The sequence below is a fragment of the Talpa occidentalis genome, unplaced genomic scaffold (assembly GCF_014898055.3).
Source record: "Talpa occidentalis isolate TD23 unplaced genomic scaffold, MPIMG_talOcc4v2.1 talOcc4.2, whole genome shotgun sequence".
NCBI classification, from domain to species: domain Eukaryota; kingdom Metazoa; phylum Chordata; class Mammalia; order Eulipotyphla; family Talpidae; genus Talpa; species Talpa occidentalis.
The window spans coordinates 3,886,380-3,901,447 of record NW_023602073.1 but is presented as its reverse complement, the minus strand read 5'-3'; the positions used below and the strand labels follow the sequence as shown (position 1 = coordinate 3,901,447).

General features: G+C 34.4%; 1 protein-coding gene and 1 non-coding gene across 2 annotated transcripts in view; one reads left to right on the top strand and one right to left on the bottom strand.

Moving 5' to 3' along the window:
- Window positions 1–15,068, top strand: part of RANBP9 (RAN binding protein 9) — a 78,768-nt gene that overhangs the window by 47,946 nt on the left and 15,754 nt on the right. Inside the window, exons 6-10 of the mRNA XM_037518891.1 lie at window positions 6,589–6,773; window positions 9,563–9,675; window positions 11,134–11,242; window positions 12,802–12,992; window positions 14,025–14,169. Coding sequence (XP_037374788.1) covers window positions 6,589–6,773; window positions 9,563–9,675; window positions 11,134–11,242; window positions 12,802–12,992; window positions 14,025–14,169 — 743 coding nt within the window. The remainder of the gene's footprint in view (window positions 1–6,588; window positions 6,774–9,562; window positions 9,676–11,133; window positions 11,243–12,801; window positions 12,993–14,024; window positions 14,170–15,068) is intronic.
- LOC119253596 (U6 spliceosomal RNA) lies at window positions 7,804–7,910 on the bottom strand. Its single transcript, XR_005127133.1, has one exon. It is a non-coding gene; the product is annotated as a U6 spliceosomal RNA (small nuclear RNA).

Below are 15,068 nucleotides of genomic sequence, written 5' to 3'. Positions count from 1 at the left end.
AAGCATGTGAGCTTTTTTGGAGGAAAAGAAATGGAGGTCTCCAAAACCTAATGAAAGTTTATCAAAAGGAAGGAATAACTGTGTCAAATGCCTTATCAAATGTGATACATCACATAAGCTAAGGACTAAAGATTGACAAGTGGATTTAGCAAAGTGGGGGACACCAGTGACCTTTACAAGAATTTTCAACAGAATAATGGAGAAATCCAAATTGAAAGTGCTTTAAAAGAGTAGGAAGACAGGAATTAGAGAATATGGACACTGATGGTTTTTGAGAACAGCGAGGAATAAAGAAATAGGACATTACTGGTGGTAGAATGTAGGTTTTACCTACATTCTGGGTTACATCTGGCAAGATGTTTGCTGATGAGAATGATTCAGTAGCAAGCAAAAAAGATGATGTTAATACAGAGAGGAAAAGCAACATGGTGACTGCCTTTGAGTAGATGGTAGGGATGGAATCAACTTAAGTGGAGGGGTTAGGCTTTGGAGAAACCACATGAGGGGGTGATGGAGTATAGGTGTGGAACATGGTAGGTAGGTTGATGTGTTCATGACCGTTGCAGAGGTTTTGATAAGACTCTTTCCGTTTGAAATTGGTTAAAGGGCTTAGTAGCCAGACAGGGTGGTTCCCTCCATTTTTGTGGCATTAGGCATGTAAAATCAACTTGGCAGAACAAGCAAATATTTTTTTGTTTTAGTTTTTGTTTCTCTTTGGTAGATAGACTGGTGAGTATTTGGAAAAAGCTTAGCTGGTTAAATATTTTTGTATTGCCTTCTAATTCATTTTTGTCCTGCTTTAGAATCATCAGTTTGTTTTTTTCCTGTCTGTAATTATCAAGGGGTGTATTTAACTTTGTAACAGTGGCTAATGTGGTTATGGTTGTGGTTATGAATTTCCTTTTACTGTAGTGGTTCTGAGACCCGTTAAGTTTTATGAGTGACATCTCTGGGACTTCCACATGTATCATATCATTCTTCTACTTAAAAAGGGCACCATGAAACAAGTGTTTATATATTCTGCACCTATACGCTCACTAACTAGTTGCAGCATTAAATCCTTGTAGAGAGTGTATTTACAGAAAAAAAGCAATTTTGCCTAGTAGACTGCATCATACCTGTGACAGGACATAGGGTGTCCATAAAGCTGGGGAACCATCAGTCGTTTTCAGAGTAATCTTCAAGTCAGCTTACCAATTTGAGAAGTGTCCATCTATAAAGTAATGCAGTTTGGGATTAGGTAAATTCCTTTTGTTAAGGAAGCTATTATGACTTAGAAGGCTGCTACTCTCTACTCTAGTTCCTTAAACTGGTTTGAAATATACTTTTTATAGATACATAATTTATTTCCATTTTCTAGAAAAATCCTTTAGAGGAAAACTATGCTATTGAGAATATGAATTTATTGTCTGTATTTGCCTTTTGAACAGTGTTTAGTAAAACACTGTATCTTTCATAGGTTAGTAAAATTGCAGTGATCTGTTTTTCTGATATCTTCTTAAAGACAAATTATTCTTCTGTATAATTCTATAGGATTTTTTTTAATTTAGAAACTGCTTCTGGAAAATAACAAATTCATAATCTGGGTACATGCTTACATGCAACATGGATGAACATTCAAAGGTTTATACTAAATGAAAGAAGTCAGTTACAAAAGACCACACATATATAATTCTATGTATATGAAATGTCTAGAAGAGAGAAAGTAGATTAGTGGTTGTCAGGGGGTTGGCAAATGGGGAGTGACTGCTTATCAGTACAGGGCCACTCTTTGGAATTTGGTGATGGATAGTGGTCATGGTTCACGACTGAGTATGCTGAAAACCACTGAATTGTTTTACTCTATTTTTAGAAATCTAGCAAATTAAAGTTGCTAATTTTTTTTTAAAAAGTTAAGGGTTAATGTCCTTAATCCTTTCACTCAAATTCTTTAGCTTTTTATCCCCTGCTCTTACTTTTATTTACATTTCTTTTACATTGAACTTAATCACAGGCCATATGTTTTTGTTTGTTCAGTTTCTTCTGGGATGTCTTTTTTCTTTTATGCAGCCTCCTCTTTTGGTTTAGGAACAATATGCTCTTTTTCCAATAAAGGTCTTCTCACTGTGGCAGGAAAAGCTCACTGTGGGCTTTGCTCCCCTGCACTGGTCACACATGCGCAGTGACCAGGGAATCTACATCTAAACCCTAAAGTTCAGCATTACTCTGCATTTATAAGCATGTGTAGTAAAAATTCAGCACTCTTGAGTCCACTGACCCTGCCTCCAGCCCCACCGTTTGGCCTGGGCACATTAGCAACTCCACCTTTGTAAAGACAGAATGGCACGTTCTGCTCTGTAGAGTGACGTCCTTCAGATACTCGGTGGCTTTTTGAACATGGAGGTAGCCTGGACAGTTTCACCAGTCTTCTTAGAATGAACCTGAAGATTTGGTTTGCATGCCTTTGTAGGGTTGTCGGGGTCAAGTGACAAATGAGCCATTTTCAGAGATAACCTAAAGGCTGACAACAGGCAGAGCTCAAATTCTTCAGTTTTGAGGTTGAATAAGTGGTATAAAAATTTATTTATTTTTCATTGAGCCTAAACCCAAATAAACTTAATTATTTTTAACACTTTCTGATTATAGAAATAATATGTAGTGTTAAATATTCTAAGTAATTAAAGAAGTGTTTATTAGTACAGAAATGTGCAAAAAAAGTTCCTCATAATTCCAGACTTTTTAGATATATTCTGTTAACTTGAGTATATACCCTCCCATCTCTTTCTAAGCTTCTATCAGCCAGTATGTTCATTATTTAAATACTTACAGAAAAGATGGCATCATAGTTTATTATTCCATAGCCTGCTTTCTTTAGTAATATTTATTATACATCTTTCTGTGTCAGTATACAAATATTATGCATATCCTTTTGTTTTTATCTTATTGTATGACATACAGTTCTAAGATGCACACTTTATCATTTTTTAATATGTATGAAGTGGGAGTGCATCTTATACTCTATGGCCTATCAGAGATTTAACTGGCAGTGTTTTATTTTAGATACACTGAGAATCGTCTATCTGGAAATTATTGTAGTCTAGTCTTTAATGAATGTAGTAGATAATGTCATCTGTGAGTGGACATTCTTTCTAATTTTTTATTTGCTATTACAAATAATGCTGCGGGACCTATATCTTAGTACACGTTTGTTTTTCTTTGATTAAATGCCTACAAGTAAAATTGTATTATGAATTTTAATACATTTTGCTAAATTTCTCTTAAAAGGTTATTAATTTGCATTTCTGTTTACAGTGGACAGGAGGGCTTATTTTCTCAACCTTTGTTAACACTGGCACTCTTGATTTTTTCTTAACCTGATGTTTAAAAACTTCTTTTTTTTTAAAGGATTTATTTATGCATACAAGAGCTGGGGCACAGGCCAGAGGTGCAGGGGGTGAGAAGATTCACCAGAGACAGAGTGGGGAACAGAACAGACAGACTAACTGAAACACACTGTTGAGGGGAGCAGTGGGCAAGTCAGGAGAGGTCTGCTGCGCCATATGGGTTGCTCCCTGGCTGGCTGCAGTGGCTGCGGACAACTTCATAGGTTGCATCTTAACCCCTTGCACCACCAGGGAGTCCCAAACTTCTTAATTTATTTTGCTTTTTTTAAAAAATTGAGTCTCCATATTTTTATTGTCATAGTTCTTCAAATTGCTTGTATCTGTTGTCACTTAAAAAATCTGAATTAGGGGCCTCCCCGGTGGCTCAGCGGTTGAGCGCTGGGTTGCGAAGCTGCCTGCAGCTTCTGCAGCACCGATTCGATCCCCAGCCGCCGGGCAAGGGTCCCACATGGCGCGCAGACTTCTCCTGCCACCCGCTGCTCCCCTCAGCAGTGTACTTCGTCAGTCTGCCTGCTCTGCGCTTCTCTCACCCTCCCGCGCTTCTGACTGTACCCAGTGCTTGTATGTATAAATAAATAAATAAATAAATAAATAAATCTTTTTAAAAAATTGAATTAGTAATCTTTAACCTCCTAACCTCCTGTGTGTGATATAGTATGTTTGGAATATTGATCCTTAAATGTGTGGCAGGTGTTTTTCTTCTGTAAAGTCCATTTGTCTGGACATTTGTGGCATGTTTTGTGACAAATTTTAAACTGTTCATAGTTTTATCAGAGTGTTCCAGTAGGTTGATTTTCTTTTACAGTGGTGATAAGTATATCTTTTTTTAATTTGTCAAGAAAATAAAGACTAGCAAGCCTTGTTTTTTTCAAAGATTTATTTTTACTTATTGATGCATATGAGAAGTGAGGTCTAGACCAGAGGTGGGAGGGGTCCGTTGAGAGGATTCACCAGAGACAGTGGGAGAACAGGTGGATTCACTGAAATAAGAACTGAGGTACAGGCCAGAGGTGCGGGAGGGTGAGAGGATTCACCAGAGACAGAACAGGGAGCAGAACAGGCAGACTGACCAAAATAGACTGCTGAGGGGAGCAGCGGGTGAGACAGAAGAGGTCTGCCTCGCCATGTGGGTATCTCCCTGGTCTGGGATCGAACTCGTGCTGCAGTGGCTGTGCATAGTTTTATAGGTTGCCTCTTAATCCCTTGCGCCACTGGGGAGGCCCCAGCAAGCCATTTTAAAAGCCTCTGGACAGAGCTGAATGTCAGAATCATAAACTGCTTAATGGACAGAATTGCCTTTTAACTCTGGTGTTAGCTTTATTAAGAGTTTTTGGCTTTATATACTTTTGTTTTAAAATGTATAATTTATTTTATACTGTATGAATTTACTTTTCGTAAAAACAATATTTATCACTGTCTAGTACATAAAGTAGTAAGTACTATATAGTAAGTATTAGTAACTACAGTGAAAAACAAAATTATAATTTTATAAGGGATTTTAATGCAAAGAATATTCTGCTGGAGGTGGAGAGACATGTTTTTGTTTTTATGTATGTCATTTATATTTTTTACGCTTTTGTATAAATCTCTTCAGTTCTTTAGGCCTGAGTTTTCTCATTGGTGAAATGAGGTTTTAATATATATCTCACTTGTTTTCAGCTTAACGTTCCATGACCTGTTCATTTTGTTCATTATTAATAATTAATATATTTGCATACATACATTGCATTATTTCTCTAATCCAGCTTGATTATATTTCTTAATATTTTGACACAGTACTTAACTCCTTTGTTAAGTACTTTGGCTGCTTGGTTGATGAGTTGAATTTGAACACATTTTTTATTTTTTGTGATAACTATTTATCTTATATGTGCATACAAATAATCCCCTTTTAGTCTTTACCTGATTTTGTGCTGAAAATACAGACTAGTAAGCCTTAGCAAAGAAATAGGCATAAGCACAGGACTAAAGATGAAGTAGGATTTGGAATTAGGAGGAGAAAAATTGAACTTAAATTTGGTATCAGATTTAAGGAGTTTGGTGTTAGATTTGTATTCCTGTCCCACGTATACCATAGTACAGAATGAATGTGAGCAAGTTCATTAATTCCCTAATCCTCAATTTCTGTTTCTTTGTGTGTATATAATAATTACTTGACTAGGATTATTGTATATGATGATTAAGCTCTGTCAGTAGACATTCAGTAGTTCATTCCCTCTTCAGATATGATACCTAGTGACAGACCAAAAGGAGAACTTTTGTATTTTTTGTGTAGTCAAAGCTGTTAAACTTCACTGCTTAGTCTTGAAATCTTGGACTTTATCTAACAGCATTTCTTTATAAAATTAAATGCTTAAGCCCGTTTTTTCTTAAAATATTTACATTTGAGTCTTTTTAATATAGAGAATTCCCACCCTAATGGCAATTAAGTTCTCATCACCATCCTTTTTTTAATAGGATTAGAAATTTGACAGATGTCTTTATTTTATTTTTAAAGATTGATTTATTTATTTATACAAGCACAGGGTACAGTCAGAAGTGCGGGAGGGTGAGAGAATTCACCAGAGCCAGAGCGGGGAGCAGAGCAGGCAGAAGGACCGAAGTACACTGCTGAGGGGAGCAGCGGGCGGCAGGGAGGCAGGAGAGGTCTGCGTGCCATGTGGGACATCGAACCGGCACTGCAGAGGCTGCGGGCAGCTTTGCAACCCAGCGCTCAACCGCTGCGCGACCAGGGAGGCCCCACACCATCCATTTTTACATGTATCTCAGATACACAGATAAATGAAATTAATGTGGAACTGGTTAGGTTTGTATCTGTGATAATCTGCTTTCACATGAAGTTTCTAGAAAAGCTTAAGATAACAAGAATAAACCTGTTTTGTGTGTTTACATTTGAATTTCTTACTATATGCAACGCATTCTTAAGACTAAGAATTATGTGTTAATTTATTATCTAAGTGGCACCACACGGTTTCTGAAAAAATAGGTGGTTTAGGTTCTTGTGATTAGATTACTGGTAGTGATGTTTTTCATTCAGGATATTATGTATGTTAGATAATTTGCTTTATCTTCCTCTACTAGCTTTTGTTTGAGATTTTAAAATATTCATGAAGTAAATTTGTAGTTTTGTTATCATAAAAACAGCATTTGGAAGCATGAATAAGGCTTTAGCATAAAATGCTTAGTGGAATATGTTGTTTCGCAGCCAAATTTATATCCAACTGTGGGACTCCAAACTCCAGGAGAAGTTGTTGATGCCAATTTTGGGCAACATCCTTTCGTGTTTGATATAGAAGACTACATGCGAGAGTGGAGAACCAAAATACAGGCTCAGATAGACCGCTTTCCTATTGGAGATCGAGAAGGAGAGTGGCAGACCATGATCCAGAAGTAAGTGAAGAAATTTGAATTGACGTTATTCAAGAGTATACTTATAAAAAACATCTTGTTCTTTTGGTATAAAAGAATATTTGCTGAAGATTTTTAATCTTCTAATTTATAACCTAATGATTTTAATGTATTGCTCGTATTTTAATTTCTATAAAAATAAATCTAAACAATTAAAAATAATGTCTGATTTGGTGGCACACTAAGTGACACTAGATGGCTTAGTTTAGGTTAATTCATTTACTGTCCCTAATGGTAGGATTTAATCTTTTTCATAGGAGACATGATACAGCTATTAACAGTGTCAGTGCAAAAGAAATTTGGAAAGATAATTTAGATTGTGTTATTCAGGATCTGTGGTTTTTAGACATGAACTTGACTGTACTGTTCAGTAGTTCACATGTTGTGTGAACATAAACATAACAACACAATAATCCTGTAAATATTGAAATGCAGACTTGATATGTGTATTTCACAATTTAGGATTTGGCTAATTTTACTCTGTTAGAATAATGTCAACTGTTTTTGTTTATCCTATAAGCAAATATTTATTACTACTTTTTTGCTTAATATTATCTTGTAGATTCAAAGAGTTGTAATTGTCTTATGCAAGAATATCTGACCAAAACTTTCAGCCTCAGGAATTTTTTAAAACCTTAACTAATTATTATTAGTACCATTTGCTTATGTATGCTAAAAGAAAAAGGGAATGAAGACTGAAGAACAATGAATATGGATTTAGTTTTCCTAAATAGAGGGTAAATATTTAGGATTTAGTATTTATTCCGTGGTGGAGGATTCAGGCAGCAGCAGAACAAATAAAAAATGTTAGTAAAAGTACTTTAAAGTGAATAACCTTTATTTACCTCCATCTTTACCAAAAATTCTCAAGATGTTTTATTGGGGAGGTTTTTTCCCCTTAAATATACAGAGTGGAATTTGTTACTCCTCTAAATATAATTTTGAATACACTTTTTAATGCACATACAGCACAACTATGTTGCAAGACATCTTCAAAATGTTTTGGAAGTTAAATAATATGGAACACTTCACACAAATTTGTGTGTCATCCTTGTTCAGGCGCCATGCTAATTTCTTGTGTCCTTCCAATTTTAGTGTATGTGCTGCCAATGTGAGCAGTTATTGAGGAACTTTTTATGAAAAAGTAAAGTTTCATCATGGAAGTCAGCAGGAAAATTAAAGTCTCATGGCAGTCTACTTTCTACATTATACCATTGCGGAAAGGCTCAAGTTGACACCTGTGTGTCAGTGGGACTGAATGGTAGTTCTTATAGCCTCAAATCGTATAAACTTAAAAACTAAATAAATACTAGTAAGTTAAATAGTTATTTTCACTACTGTTATCTAACCCAAGAAAATAGCAAAGGCTTCAGACACCATCATTTAGGCACAGTAAAATTTAAAAAATCTAATAAAATGTATTTATTTTTTTGGAGAAGACACACTGATTTTGAAAATACGCTTCTTCCCTAGAGTTACTGTTATCAGATTAAGTTACAAAGCCTTGATAATAGTAATTTTGTGTAGCACAGTTGAAAGAACAGTGAACCCTGACTCAGGAATGCCATAATTGCCAAGAGTTAGAGCTAGGTAGGATAGATTGCTGTCTTGTGGTTACAAACTCAGTGCTTCAGAAGTGGTTGCTACTGCGCGTCATGATCACGGTAGGTCGTAGTTAGAGGAAACATTATTTATTTTAATCCTGTGGGCGTAGTTCAGTGAGGGCTGCCACCCTACCCCATTCTGCACAAAATTGACATTCACCCTGACCTCCTGGGAGATTCATTTTAAAAGATTTTCCTCTTCCTTAAGATTTTCTTCTTAAATTTGAACAGTTGGATGAAATGAAAAAGAAAGATCTTATTTCTTAGAAAGTTTCCCCCCTTCCTCCTTAGTCCCCCCTTTCCTGAACCCACTGCTTCCTGTCATTTTCTGACTGGCTTTTACTAGTGCCTGGTCGAGGTAGGTTTGGTTTAAAAGTTGCATTTTGGTATATTGGTTGTTCGAGTTAATGTTGTTTTGAATCAACAGGTTTTTATCATTTTGTGGCTAGATATAAATCCGTGTTTTAACTACTTGGTCACTTTTTAAAAAATAAATCTTGTTCTTTGGATGTAATGGCCACTTGCATGTAAACCATATTTGACTAATTAATCTCCTTTGCACAGCCATACTAATTAATTTGGTTTTACAAGACCGACTCATTGATAAGTATTATTACCTTCATAAACTTTGTTGTGGAGGATTCTCTCTCAGGGTACGCCTTAATATTTCTTGTGTTCACACCTTGTAATCCTGTCTCATATAACTGGTGAATGAAGAAAGTGGATGAATTCTGGAACACAGGGTTAATCTGCTCTATTTCATACTGCTTTATTTTACAAAATACTAACACCCTAGGTCATATAAAAAAGGTGAAATAGAAATTAGGTTAGCGGGATAAAATATGTAAGAATTAGAAATAGTGGAGAAGGGCTTGGGAAGGGTAAGATCCAAGAATCACAGAAAATCATTTCATGTCCTTGATTCTCCGGTAATATTTATTTTTAGAGAGAATAGTTTCAACGTAACATTCGCAGTTACTTTTTGTAAGTATACTACATGAAGACTACAGAATGATTTTTTAGGACTAAGCTTAAACTTGACGTTATTAAGCTTTAATTGTTTCAAGGGAATAGGTTTTAGAGCAGTGGAGTAGATCTTGTTTATGTAAGTTACAGTATGAAGTATGTATTCGCTTGACTAAAAGATGTGTGTTTCTTTTTTTTAAGAATGGTTTCATCTTATTTAGTCCACCATGGGTACTGTGCCACAGCAGAGGCCTTTGCCAGATCTACAGACCAGACCGTTCTAGAAGAATTAGCTTCCATTAAGAATAGACAAAGTAAGGACACTGTGGTGCATGGCTAACAGTTGTTTTCAGATTACAGATTTGGTTACATTGATTTGTAGAAATTTTTTTTAATTAAAATTTCAAATAAATTTAAAATGGATACCTCCAAAATTTATTTTCATTGATGTTTTTGAAGGTCACCTTTAAAATTTAACATAGGACTGTATCAATGTTTTGAATGTAGAAAGATAATTTGGGGGGAATTTTTTTTTTTAAGAAATGCTTACCATTTTTTCCTTAAAATGTTTGAGTTTTCAGGAAGTAAACATCTAATACTATATATATTTTTTTTAATTGTAAAGTGGTATTGATATGTTAGTGGAGATAATATGTGGAAGAATAAATATTTTTCCATTTTAGTTGTATCTAACTTTAAGATTGTATTGATCTTAAATATTTATTACTAGGCCCCAGTGCTTAGGACCAGAGCTATAAAGTCTTTTCAAACCAGGGCAAACCAACTTGATAACTGTTCCACAGTTAGCCATCCTAAATTGGTGTGGTTAGTCCATTCGGGAGGATACGACCAAACAAAACATGATGGGTGAAATCACGATAGATGAAAATAATTTTTTTTATAGATCAAACTGCTATAATAACACTGATTACAGTTGTGTTGTAACTGATTGTATGCTTATCTTTCTCACTATGTTATAAGCTCTGGCAAACGAGGTGGTGATCAGTTACTCATTTTGTATCTTCACCTAATTTAACAAATTTCTGACATAGAGGGAATGCTGAATGAGTATCTGTTGAATTTGTATCATATACCGGTGCTAGCATTCTTTAGTGTTGGGCTCAAAGGTTATCATACTTAATCAGACATCTTGAATATTATCTCTTTTAATGCTTCCTGTTTTGACCACTTTATTGAGGTATGATTGACATTAAAAGCTGTACATATTTAAAGTATACAACTTGATAAGTATAAAGAGAATTATGTACCTATGAAACCACAGTCTATGCCACAAACATTCATCTTAGTATTTAATACTTAAATATTGCTTCCCAGGTATTTTTTTTTTTCCTTATTGTATGTTTGTGACTTTTTAAATAGTTTAATGAAGGTGATTGGTTTTCTAATTTTTTAATATTAGAAATTTCCCCTCAAATGATAGCTAGAAAATGATTTTAGAAAAAGAAATGGAACTTGATTATAATAATTTAAAGATTTATTACAGGATGGGGGAGTTAGGTTGAGAAGTTGGGAACACAGTGGACTGTGATGGAGGACTAGGGTTGCTTAAATGGTGGGAGACTTACGGTGACCATACCTAAGGGGAGAAATCCTGTGCTGTCAAAATAGTAACAAGGATGTGAAACAATGATACTTTGTTTAAACAAATAAGATTTTTTAAAAATATTTTTTTACTAACACTTTTTTTGGATCCATTAAATTTATGTGTCCGCTCTTTAAAAATTAATCTTTTGCTTTCTTTTTCTAAATAGGAATTCAGAAATTGGTGTTAGCAGGAAGAATGGGAGAAGCCATTGAAACAACACAACAGCTATACCCAAGTTTACTTGAAAGAAATCCTAATCTCCTTTTTACATTAAAGTGAGTTTGTTTAATAACAGATGTTACATTTCTATGTGTGCGTTAATGTAGAACCAAATTATTTTCAACTTGTAATAATTTTCATTTTTATACCTTGTAATATTTACCTATAATTTCATAATGTCACATTTAAGTAACAGGTTATTTAAAATACTTTGGTGTTGAGGATTATAAGCAGATGTCATCTTTTGCTATCATTTTTTTCTCTCATTCTATCTCTGCATTTAAAAATGTGAAATTTTTTTTAGAAGCTAGGTATCTTTTTTTTCTACCTGCAAATTAACCTGTAGTAAGTCTGGCACCTATTTTTAAATTGTAGTAAAATATACCTAACATAACATCTATCTTTTTTATGTATACAGTTCTGCAGTTATCACCAACCATCCAGTTCCAGAACTTTTTCTTTATCTCAAACTGAAACTTGATGCCCAGAAAACACTAACTTCTCCTTCCTCCCTCCTCCCAGCTCCTGATAACTACCATTCTATTTTTTTGTCTCCATGAATTGATTTTGACTATAGGTGTACCTTGTTTTTAGTAGACTCTTAAAATAGTTGTCCTTTCTAACTGACTTGTTTCGCTCTGCATAACGTCCTCAAAATTCATCTTGTAGCATTTGTCAGAATTTTCTTCCTTTTGAAAACTGAATAATACTCCGTTGTATGTATATGCAACATTTTGTCTATCCGTCAGAGCACATTTGGGTTGCTTCCACTTTTGGTTATTGTGAATAATGCTGCTGTGAACATGGAGGTACACATACCTGTTTGAGTCCCTGCTTTCAAATGTTTTGCATATATATATATATATTATATATATAGCCAGAAGTGGAATTGTTGACCATATATTAATTCTGGGTTTAATTTTTTGAGGAAATTAAATTCCATGGTCCTGTACATTTTACATTCCCACCACCAGTGTACAACTCCACTTTCCCATATCCTCTCTTGCACTTATATTTTCTGTTCTGTTTTATGTTTATAATAGTCATCCTAACTTGGCATCTTTTAATTGGTCCTGTAAATCTTTAAAACTGAAATATTATTTAGTTTAAGATTTAACTTCCCAATTACCAAAACCAGCTGTAAGCCAATTGTCAGTATTATTCGTTTTAGCATAAAGTTTAAATGTGAACCATTTGGGTTAAGAGGTTGCAAATGTGATGAGGCAGGGTGGCAAGGTAAGACTCTGCTTTGTATGTGCATTATGTTCTTGAGCACTACCAAATGCAACTATTGTTTCTGATTATCTTTAGCTTTTAAAAATGGAGTCCATTTTTATTCTTTTTATTATAGTTACAGATAGATTTTCATTCTCTTAGTATGTCTTGATTAAGAGATGCAGAATCTTTTTCATTGTACTTTATTTTTTGGAAAATTTTAAATTCTAAGGAACACAGTATTTGAAACTATATTTAGTATTTTTAGCATATTATGTAAAGGCCAAACTTACTGATACATGCAAGTTCTTAAAATAATTCCTTTCAGACATCTGTTCCTATAAATAAGTAAATAACAATTTGAAGATATCTAAGTAAACTTTTCTTTTTCTTTGTTTAGAGTACGTCAGTTTATAGAAATGGTGAATGGTACAGATAGTGAAGTACGATGTTTGGGAGGCCGAAGTCCAAAATCTCAAGACAGTTATCCTGTTAGTCCTCGACCTTTTAGTAGTCCAAGTATGAGCCCCAGCCATGGAATGAATATCCACAATTTAGCATCAGGCAAAGGGAGTACTGCACATTTTTCTGGTGAGATTAAATCTTATGACGTTACCTTTAAATTTTTACCCTTCTGTATATTTTTGATTCAAAATTAAATTCAATAAAATCTGGACATTTTCTGTTTTGCTTTTTTGCACATGTATACACTTGATCTCAATATGTTCAGGAAGAAAAATTGTAGGTGCATGAGATGGATGTGTTTTCAGTACCAGGAAATAAAGAGCTGTTTCTTAGGTTATTAGCAAACTCTTTATAAATTAAGGCCAACATTTGGATTGTCTCTAGAAATTAATCATACATATTTAGTAATGAAAAGGTAATTATGTGTTTTAATGCTGTGTAAATGTAAAGGTGATCTGGTGGTGGTATCTTAACACGCCAATCACTAAACCTAACTGGACAGCCTGCTATCTCATTCTTTAACCGCCAAGCTTCTTGCAAAAATCTGCCTGCCCACTTCATTATCTCTTGTCCCTTTCTTGCATACCAACCTTACTGACAAAGTTTTTGGTGTTCTCTTCATTAAAATTCTTTCCTTTCTTTCTGGCTTTGAAGATACCACTTCCGCAGATTTATTTCTGATCCTTTAAGTCTTCTTTCTTGGCTTGTTTCTTTAATTCTGTTTTCCCCAAGGTGTATGTTCTCCTGTATGATGACCTTTCTAAAACAGTAATTAAATATTGTCTTATTTCCTTTCATGGAGTATTACCCCTCTTGAATATCTTACACTCACTTTAGACTAGGAGCCTTAGTCTGTGTATTCATGTGTAAATTGTGGGTGATGATAGCACTAGTGTGATAGGGAAATTGTGAGGATTAAATAAAAGCCATAATTAAACCTTTAACAAATGTTAAAGGGGATGATCGGTATAGCTCACAATTAAGTATCTTTATAGTCTTTCAAATAATTTGTCTGTTTATGATTTAAGTAGTCCATTGACTTGTCTACATTTTTAAATACAAAATCAGAATATGGGTATTATATTATTACTGTCTTATACTAAGTTAGTGTTTATTTCTGTTTCCATGTGGTACTTTTTTTTTTTTCCTTTTCTCTAGGTTTTGAAAGTTGTAGTAATGGTGTAATATCCAATAAAGCACATCAGTCATATTGCCATAGTAAACATCAGTCATCCAATTTGAATGTACCAGAACTGAACAGTATAAATATGTCAAGATCACAGCAAGTTAATAACTTCACCAGGTCAGTAATTTCCCCAGCTTTTGCATTACTATAAGCTCCCTAATTACAGGTGTCATCATCATTAATAGTTTTGAAAAATTGGGCCATGTAGTTCCCAAGACCCAGAAAATGGAAGATTAAGGAATAAATCCAAAGCTTTTCATGCATGTAGGCTCTTTTATTTGTTCCTTCCTCTTCCACAACATGCTCACTTCTAGATAGTGGGGGTTATAAGGACAATTAAGGTCTGTTCATGCCTATTTTTCTGCCAACCGCTGATCTCTAGATGATCACATAAGTGCTATTTGTTGTTTCCAAATAAGTCATACTAGTTTATTTAACCTCTAGTGATAACACACAATATGTTTATAACAACGTTTTCTCTGTGGGGATTTCTTTGGTATTAATGCGCAGTCGTTTGCCTGAGTTCAAATAACTAATTTTGTGAAGACTTTTTGTGAGCTTATCTTTAAGAAGCTTGCGTATAGCAGATGGTGAAGTCATTTAATAAATATATAACATAACAATATTGAGGATCTGTTGGTTGTCAGACATTTAGTGATGCATGGTCTCTGACTTGGAAGAGCTTTGAGAAAAGAAATGTCTGTGTCATCATACTTTGACCCTTGATATACTGGAGTTTAATATTCATGATGCCTGAATTCTATTGAAATAAAATCATTTTAATGCAATGCTAGTGTGTAATAGTAAGTTATGATTTTAGGCAGTCCAAATTATCCAGCATCTCAGTCTCAGTTTGGTTCAGGACCAGTAGAATGGTAATCTTTTCTTCATAAAAATAATGGATATTCTTTATCAGTTTGACATTGATTTGGTTTCATAACTTGAATTGTTTTGTCATACTGAATTTTTTGAAAATGTTCGTCAGTGCAAAATTTTCTTGTTGGTGGGGAGAGGAC